Source organism: Heterodontus francisci, unplaced genomic scaffold (assembly GCF_036365525.1).
Source record: "Heterodontus francisci isolate sHetFra1 unplaced genomic scaffold, sHetFra1.hap1 HAP1_SCAFFOLD_70_2, whole genome shotgun sequence".
Classification (NCBI taxonomy): Eukaryota; Metazoa; Chordata; class Chondrichthyes; order Heterodontiformes; family Heterodontidae; genus Heterodontus; species Heterodontus francisci.
The window spans coordinates 3,713,008-3,722,399 of NW_027141156.1; the positions used below are offsets into that span (position 1 = coordinate 3,713,008).

The window sequence follows — 9,392 nt, forward strand, 5'->3', positions numbered from 1 at the left end:
TTATGTTTAACAATTTCGGTATCATCCTTTTGTTATTTAATCTCTCCTGCCTTCCACCAATTCGTGGACCATCCCGGTTGTTCTTTCACTCTCAATCATTTTAATACATCACTGGATACAGGAACACATTTGTTAAACTCAATAAGTCCTCAATCGAACTGTTAACTTTGCTCCAGCCTGATGTATAATTTCTCTGTTTATTTCCCTTCCTCACAGTTAACTTGCTGACGATTGGGATCCTGTCTCGGGGAAAGTGCGGTCTCTCCAAATGTGTCAGTTGTTACCTGGTGGCCATGTCAGCGGCGGATCTACTGGTCATTATCCTGGACCTGATATTGAGGCACATTCCGATTGTTTATTGGGAACAGTTTCAGTTCCTGCGGTCCATCTACGTGTGTAATTTCCACGCCGTCCTGCTTTATGCAGCCACAGACTGTTCTGTCTGGTTCACCGTCACTTTCACCTTTGATCGATTTGTGGCCATTTGTTGCCAGAAGCTGAGAAGTAGATATTGCAGTGAGAAAATGGCGTCTGTGGTACTTGGAGCAGTGACTGTTCTGAGCTGTTTAAAGAACATCATCTGGTATTTTATGTTAACAGGTCCATATAGTCTGCTTAACACACCCTGGTTTTGTGATGCAACACTGGATGTTCTGCTCTCTCGGGTCTGGGGAACAATCGAGTTGCTCCACCACATTCTAACTCCGGGGCTCCCATTTGTGCTGATCCTGCTGCTCAATGCTCTCACCGTCAGACACATTTCAGTGAGCAGCAGAGCTCGCAGGAGACTCCGAGATCACAGCAGTGGGAAGAGTCGCAGAGATCCAGAGATGGAGAGTCGAAGGAAATCCATCATTTTACTGTTAGCTATCTCGTTGAATTTCATCCTGTTATGGGCAGCGTTAATGGTGTATTCAATATGGTTCCGGATGTGGATTTTGGACGGTACGTTTGCTTATCCACATGTTTTCCTGCAGGAATTGGGATTCATGCTGCAGCTCCTGAGTTGCTGCACAAACACTACGATTTATGCTGTGACCCAAACTCGGTTCAGAGAGCAGTTGAAGAATGTGCTGAAATATCCCCTAACTGCAATTGTTCAATTCATTGGATGATGAGAGAAACTGATTGACCATTTCCAGCAGCCGGGGGGGGGGGGGGGGTGGGGGGGGGCAGTTGCTGTAGTGACGGGAGAGTCCGGCTGGGCCTGTCGTGATGGCGAAAGGCGGTGGCCAAACCTGTAGATCTGATGCCACAGTGATTGGGGCCTGGCTTGTTGCTGTGGTGACAAAGCAGCGCGGGGCCTATCACTATTGTGACAAAGCAGGACGGGCCTATCACTGTGGTGAACAAGAGGGGCGAGGCCTATCGCTATGGTGACAAAGCGGGGCGGGACCTATCACTGTGGTGACAGAGCAGCATGGGCCTATCACTGTGGTGAACAAGAGGGGCGGGGCCTATCGCGACGGTGACTGCTGCTGGTGGGGCCTGAGCCCATTCGCAAAGTTGAGTGTTCGCTATTTTGGTAGGGAGGTGAGTGTCGGGCCTCATTCACATGGGGACGGGCAGAGGGGGCGAGTGCGGTTCACCGTGGTTATCGGATATGGGGTTGGAGCCTGTTCCCATGGTGACACCACAATGGAAAGATCGCGGTGTCTGACCACTGGCGGCCCCGCCCACCACGATCAGCATCAGCAGCGGCCCCGCCCGCCGCCCTCAGCATTGGCAGCAGCCCCACCCACCACCCTCAGCATAAGCAGCGGCCCCACCCACCACCCTCAGCATCGGCAGCGGCCCACCCACCACCCTCAGTAGAAGCGGCAGCCACGCACAGCACGCTCAGCATCGGCAGCAGCCCCACCCTCCAACCTCAGCATAAGCAGCAGCCCCACCCACCAACCACAGTACCGGCAGCAGCCCCACCCACCACCCACAGCATCGGCAGCGGCCAAACCCTCCACCCTCAGCATAAGCAGCGGCCCTGCCCACCACCCTCACCATCAGCATCGGCCCTGCCCACCACCCTCACCATCTTCAACAGCCCTGCCCACCACCCTCACCAACAGCAACGGCCCTGCCCACCACCCTCACCATCAGCAACGGCCCTGCCCACCACCCTCACCAAGAGCAACGGCGCTGCCCACCACCCTCACCAACAGCAACGGCGCTGCCCACCACCCTCACCATCAGCAACGGCCCTGCCCACCACCCTCACCAACAGCAACGGCCCTGCCCACCACTCTCACCATCAGCAACGGCCCTGCCCACCACCCTCACCAACAGAAACGGGCCCCGCCCACTACCCTCATCAACAGCAACGGCCCCGCCCACTACCCTCACCAACAGAAACGGGCCCCGCCCACTACCCTCATCATCAGCAACGGCCCTGCCCACCACCCTCACCAACAGAAAAGTGCCCCGCCCACTACCCTCATCAACAGCAAAGGCCCCGCCCACTACCCACACCAACAGCAACGGCCACGCCCACCACCCTCACCAACAGCAACAGCCCTGCCCACCACCCTCACCAACAGCAACGGCCACGCCCACCGCCCTCACCAACAGCAACGGCCCTGCCCACCACCCTCAGCATCAGCAGCGGCCCCGCACAGCACCCTCAGCAGAGTCAGCAGCGGCACCGCACTCCACCCTCAGCATGAGGAGCGGCGCCGCGAACCACCTGACGTGAGCCTTACGTCAGTGGCAGGGAAACTATTAGAGAGGATTCTTCGGGACAGGATTTGCTCCCATTTGGAAAAAAACGAACTTATTTGCGAGAGACAGCATGGTTTTGTGAAGGGGAGGTCGTGTCTTACTAATTTGATTGAGTTTTCTGAGGAAGTGACGAAGATTATTGATGAAGGAAGGGAATTGGATGTTGTCTATATGGACTTTCGTAAAGCCTTTGACAAGGTCCCTCATGGCAGACTGGTACAAAAGGTGAAGTCACATGGGATCAGAGGTGAGCTGGCAAGATGGATACAGAACTGGCTCAGAAGGCAGAGGGTGACAGTGGAAGGGTGTTTATCTGAATGGAGGGATGCGACTAGTGGTGTTCCGCAGGGATCAGTGCTGGGACCTTTGCTGTTTGTATTATATATAAATGATTTGGAGGAAAATGTAGCTGGTCTGATTAATAAGTTTGCGGACAACACAAAGGTTGGTGGAGTTGTGGACAGCGATGAGGATTGTCAGAGGATACAGCAGGATATAGATCGGTTGGAGATTTAGGCAGAGAGATGGCAGATGGAGTTTAATCCAGACAAATGTGAGGTAATGCATTTTGGAAGGTCTAATGCAGGTGGCAAGTATACAGTAAGTGGCAGAACCCTTCGGGGTATTGAAAGGCAGAGAGATCTGGGCGTACAGGTTAACAGGTCACTGAAAGTGGCAATGCAGGTGGATAAGGTAGTCAAGAAGGCATACGGCATACTTGCCTTCATCGGTCGGGAAATAGAGTATAAAAATTGGCAATTCCTGCTGCAGCTGTATAGAACATTAGTTGGGCCACACTTAGATGATTGCGTGCAATTCTGGTCACCACACTACCAGAAGGACGTCGAGGATTTGGAGAGATGTACAGAGGAGGGTTACCAGGATGTTGTCTGGTCCAGAGCGGATTAGCTGTGAGGAGAGGTTGGAAAAACTCGGATTGTTTTCATTGGAACGACGGAGATGGAGGGGCGACATGACAGAGGTTGACAAAGTTATGAGCGGAATGGACAGAGTGGATAGTCAGAAGCTTTTTCCCAGGGTGGAATAGTCAGTTACTAGGGCACATACGTTTCAGAGTGAAGGGTAAAGTTTAGAAGGGATCTGCGAGGCAATTTCTTTACACAGAGGACGGTGAGTGCCTGGAACTTGCTGCCGGCGGAGGTGGTGGAAGCAGGTACAATATCGACGTTTCAGGGGCATCTTGACAAATGCGTGAATAGGAAGGGAAGAGAGGGATATGGGCCCCGGAGGTGCAGAAGGTTTTAGTTTAGGCAGGCATCAAGATCGGCACAGGCTTGGAGGGCCGAATGGCCTGTTCCTGTGCTGTCCTGTTCTTTGTGCTTGTTCTTTCTTCACCGTCAGCATCAGCAGCGGCCGAGCCCAACAACCTCAGCATCAGCAGCGGCCGAGCCCACCAACCTCAAAATCAGCAACGGTCCCACCCACCGCACTCAACATCAGCAACGGCCCCGCCCACCACCATCAGCATCAACAGCGGCGCTGCACACCACCCTCATCATCGGCAGCGGCTCCGCCCGCCACCCTCCGCATCAACAGCGGCCCCGCCCACCACAATTAGCATCAGCAGCGCCACCCCCCACCACCCTCATCATCAGCAACCGTCCCGTTCTCCACCCTCATCATCAACAGCGGCCCCGCCCACCACCCTCATCATCAGCATCGGCCCCGCCCACCACCCTCCGCATCAACAGCATCCCCGCCCACCACCCTCATCATAACGGCGTCCACGCCCACAACTCTCATCATCCGCAGCGGCCCCGCCCACCATCCTCATCATAACAGCGGCGCTGCCCAGCACCCTCATCATCAGCAGCGGCCCCACCCACCACCCATCGCATCAACAGCGGCCCCGCCCACCACCCTCATCATCAACAGCGGCCCCGCCCACCACCCTCATCATAACAGAGTCCCCGCCCACCACGCAAACCATCAGCAACGGCCCTGCCCACCACCCTCACCAACAGCAACGGCCCTGCCCACCACTCTCACCATCAGCAACGGCCCTGCCCACCACCCTCACCAACAGAAACGGGCCCCGCCCACTACCTTCATCAACAGCAACGGCCCCGCCCACTACCCTCACCAACAGCAACGGCCACGCCCAGCACCCTCACCAACAGTAACGGCCCTGCCCACCACCCTCAGCTTCAGCAGCGGCCCCGCACAGCACCCTCAGCAGAGTCAGCAGCGGCACTGCACTCCACCCTCAGCATGAGCAACGGCCCCCCCACCACCCTCAGCATGAGGAGTGGCCCCGCCCAGCACCCTCAGCAGAGTCAGCAGCGGCACCGCACGCCACCCTCAGCATGAGGAGCGGCGCCGCGAACCACCTGACGTGAGCCTTACGTCAGTGGCAGGGAAACTATTAGAGAGGATTCTTCGGGACAGGATTTGCTCCCATTTGGAAAAAAACGAACTTATTTGTGAGAGACAGCATGGTTTTGTGAAGGGGAGGTCATGTCTTACTAATTTGATTGAGTTTTCTGAGGAGGTGACGAAGATGATTGATGAAGGAAGGGAAGTGGATGTTGTCTATATGGACTTTAGTAAAGCCTTTGACAAGGTCCCTCATGGCAAACTGGTACAAAAGGTGAAGTCACATGGGATCAGAGGTGAGCTGGCAAGATGGATACAGAACTGGCTCAGAAGGCAGAGGGTGACAGTGGAAGGGTGTTTATCTGAATGGAGGGATGTGACTAGTGGTGTTCCGCAGGGATCAGTGCTGGGACCTTTGCTGTTTGTATTATATATAAATGATTTGGAGGAAAATGTAGCTGGCCTGATTAGTAAGTTTTGCGGACAACACAAAGGTTGGTGGAGTTGTGGACAGCGATGAGGATTGTCAGAGGATACAGCAGGATATAGATCGGTTGGAGATTTAGGCAGAGAGATGGCAGATGGAGTTTAATCCAGACAAATGTGAGGTAATGCATTTTGGAAGGTCTAATGCAGGTGGCAAGTATACAGTAAGTGGCAGAACCCTTCGAGGTATTGAAAGGCAGAGAGATCTGGGCGTACAGGTTAACAGGTCACTGAAAGTGGCAATGCAGGTGGATAAGGTAGTCAAGAAGGCATACGGCATACTTGCCTTCATCGGTCGGGGCATAGAGTATAAAAATTGGCAATTCATGCTGCAGCTGTATAGAATATTAGTCAGGCCACACTTAGATTATTGCGTGCAATTCTGGTCACCACACCACCAGAAGGACGTCGAGGATTTGGAGAGATGTACAGAGGAGGGTTACCAGGATGTTGCCTGGTCCAGAGTGGATTAGCGATGAGGAGAGGTTAGAAAAACTCGGATTGTTTTCACTGGAACGACGGAGATGGAGGGGCGACATGGCAGAGGTTGACAAAGTTATGAGCGGAATGGACAGAGTGGATAGTCAGAAGCTTTTTCCCAGGGTGGAATAGTCAGTTACTAGGGCACATACGTTTAAGAGTGAAGGGTAAAGTTTAAAGGGGATGTGCGAGGCAATTTCTTTACACAGAGGGCGGTGAGTGCCTGGAACTTGCTGCCGGCGGAGGTGGTGGAAGCAGGTACAATATCGACGTTTCAGGGGCATCTTGACAAATGCGTGAATAGGAAGGGAAGAGAGGGATATGGGCCCCGGAGGTGCAGAAGGTTTTAGCTTAGGCAGGCATCAAGATCGGCACAGGCTTGGAGGGCCGAATGGCCTGTTCCTGTGCTGTACGGTTCTTTGTGCTTGTTCTTTCTTCACCGTCAGCATCAGCAGCGGCCGAGCCCAACAACCTCAGCATCAGCAGCGGCCGAGCCCAACAACCTCAGCATCAGCAGCGGCCGAGCCCAACAACCTCAGCATCAGCAGCGGCCGAGCCCAACAACCTCAGCATCAGCAGCGGCCGAGCCCAACAACCTCAGCATCAGCAGCGGCCGAGCCCAACAACCTCAGCATCAGCAGCGGCCGAGCCCACCAACCTCAAAATCAGCAACGGTCCCGCCCACCGCACTCAACATCAGCAACGGCCCCGCCCACCACCATCAGCATCAACAGCGGCGCTGCACGCCACCCTCATCATCGGCAGCGGCTCCGCCCGCCACCCTCCGCATCAACAGCAGCCCCGCCCACCACAATTAGCATCAGCAGCGCCCCCCCACCACCCTCATCATCAGCAACCGTCCCGTTCTCCACCCTCATCATCAACAGCGGCCCCGCCCACCACCCTCATCATCAGCAGCGGACCCGCCCACCACCCTCATCATCAGCACCGGCACCGCCCACCACCACCCGCATCAACAGCGTCCCCGCCCACCACCCTCATCATAACGGCGTCCACGCCCACCACCCTCATCATCAGCAGCGGCACCGCTCACCACCCTCATCATAACAGCGGCGCTGCCCACCACCCTCATCATCAGCAGCGGCCCCACCCACCACACATCGCATCAACAGCGGCCCCGCCCACCACCCTCATCATCAACAGCGGCCCCGCCCACCACCCTCATCATAACAGCGTCCCCGCCCACCACCCTCATCATCAGCAGCGGCTCCGCCCACCACCCTCATCACAACAGCGGCGCTGCCCACCACCATCTTCATCAGCAGCGGACCCGCCCACCACCCTCCGCATCAACAGCGGCCCCACCCACAACCTTCAGCATCAGCAGCGGCCCCGCCCACCACCCTCATTATAACAGCGGCCCCGCCCACCACCTTCAGCATTAGCAGCAGCCACGTCCACTTCCCTTTCCATCACAACCAGATCAACAACTGTTCGAGAGAATCTGGTTTGAGCTCAGCCTGAATATTTCATGACAATTGATAACATTTTAATGTTTTATTTTCGTTTATAAAGCTTTACATTTTTATAACACGTTGCAATAATTTATAACTTTGCAATGCATTATTATCCTTTATACATCTGTCTATTCCTTTGTTGCACTTGGTAATGTAGAACCATTTACAATACTTTACAATGGTCCATCTACTTTGCAGGTATTTGAAATGCTCCTTACATCTTTAAACAACTACATAACAATGTAGAATCCTACACCAATATTTAGATACCTAGATAATCCTTTATATCCCATTACAGTAATTTATCATCTTTTATAATACTTGATGAACCTATCTTATCTTTTATCGTCATTTATATTGCTCGAAAATAGTTTATAACCCTTTACAATTCTTCATAATCCTTTAAAGCCTGCGAAACAAAACCGTTTCTACTGCTTCAGAATCTGACATAAAGATTGATATCCATTTACCATCCTTTATGTCCCTTTAAAACATTCACAATATTTCCTAACTCTTCACAATGTTCAGTAATCCTTTTTAACGCTTCCTGACATATTAACCGGGATTTTCTTGCCCTCCTGACATCAGGCTCTTTGGCAGTGACACGAGGTCGCACTGGCATCAGCCCGACATGGAGCATTCTGCCTGGCAGAATTCTCCGGCTGCAGCAGCCCGACATGGAGCATTCCGCCGGGCCCAATCCTCCGGTTGCAGCAGCCCGACATGGAGCATGCAGACCCTCAAATTAATGCAGCCGCTCAAATTAATGCAGACCCTCAAATTGATGCAGACCCTCAAAGTAAGGCAGCCTCTCAAACTTAGGCAATACCTCAAATTAATGCAGCCGCTCAAAATAATGCAGACCCTCAAGCTATGGCAGCCTCTCAAACTTTTGCAGTACTTCAAATTAAAGCAGCCCACAAAATAATGCAGCCCCTCAAACTAAGGCAGCTTCTCAAACTTATGCAGTACCTCGAACTAATGCAGCCCCTCAAACTAAGGCAGACCCTCAAGCAAAGGCAGCCTCAAACTTATGCAGCACCTCAAACTAATGCAGCAACTCAAACTAATGCAGCGCCTCAAATTAAGGCAGACCCTCAAACTAATGCAGACCCTTAAACTGAGGCAGACCCTTAAACTAAGGCAGCCCATGAAACTTATGCAGCCCCTCAAACTAAGGCAGCCTATCAAACTAATGCAGACCCTCAAACTAAGGCTGACCCTCAAACTTATGCAGCCCCTCAAATAAATGCATCCACTCAAATAAATAACTTCAGTCAAACTAATGACTTCACTCAAACTAATGCAGCTCCCCAAAGCACTGAAGCCCCTCAAAGTAATGCAGCCCCTCAAACTAATGCAGCCCCTCAAATAAATAACTTCAGTCAAACGAATGACTTCACTCAAACTAATGCAGCCACTCAAACTAATGCAGTCTTTCAAATCAATAACTTCAGTCCAAATAATGACTTCACTCAAACTAATGCAGCTCCTCAAAGCAATGCAGCCCCTCAAACTAATGCAGCCTCTCAAACTAATGCAGCCCCTCAAATAAATAACTTCAGTCAAACCAATGACTTCATTCAAACTCATGCAGCTCCTGAAAGTAATGCAGCCCCTCAAATAAATAACTTCAGTCAAACTAACGACTTCCCTCAAACTAATGCAGCTCCTCAAAGTAATGCAGCCCCTCAAACTAATGCAGCAACTCAAACTAATGCAGATCATCAAACTTATGATTGATGAGGGAAGGGCTGTCGATGTCGTATACATGGACTTCAGTAAGGCGTTTGATAAGCTTCCCGATGGTAGGCTGATGGAGAAAGTGAAGGCGCATGGGGTCCAAGGTGTACTAGCTAGATGGATAAAGAACTGGCTGGGCAACAGGAGACAGAG

General features: G+C 52.6%; 1 protein-coding gene across 1 annotated transcript; it reads left to right on the forward strand.

Annotated features, from left to right (window-relative positions):
* Positions 1-1,215: 1,215 nt before the first annotated feature.
* On the forward strand, positions 1,216-4,951 carry LOC137362335 (atrophin-1-like). The gene is made up of 4 exons (XM_068026747.1): positions 1,216-1,284; positions 1,906-2,685; positions 4,078-4,336; positions 4,428-4,951. The coding sequence occupies exons 1-4, from the start codon at positions 1,216-1,218 to the stop codon at positions 4,949-4,951; spliced, it is 1,632 nt and encodes a 543-aa protein (XP_067882848.1).
* Positions 4,952-9,392: the final 4,441 nt, after the last annotated feature.

Coding starts and splice junctions, on each gene's coding strand:
- LOC137362335 (XM_068026747.1), top strand. CDS start 1,216: ATGGCGAAAGGCGGTGGCCAAACCTGTAGATCTGATGCCACAGTGATT. Junction 2,686..4,077: donor GGCGCCGCGAACCACCTGAC/GTGAGCCTTACG, acceptor CTTCACCGTCAG/CATCAGCAGCGGCCGAGCCC. Junction 4,337..4,427: donor CACCCTCATCATCAGCAACC/GTCCCGTTCTCC, acceptor CCGCATCAACAG/CATCCCCGCCCACCACCCTC.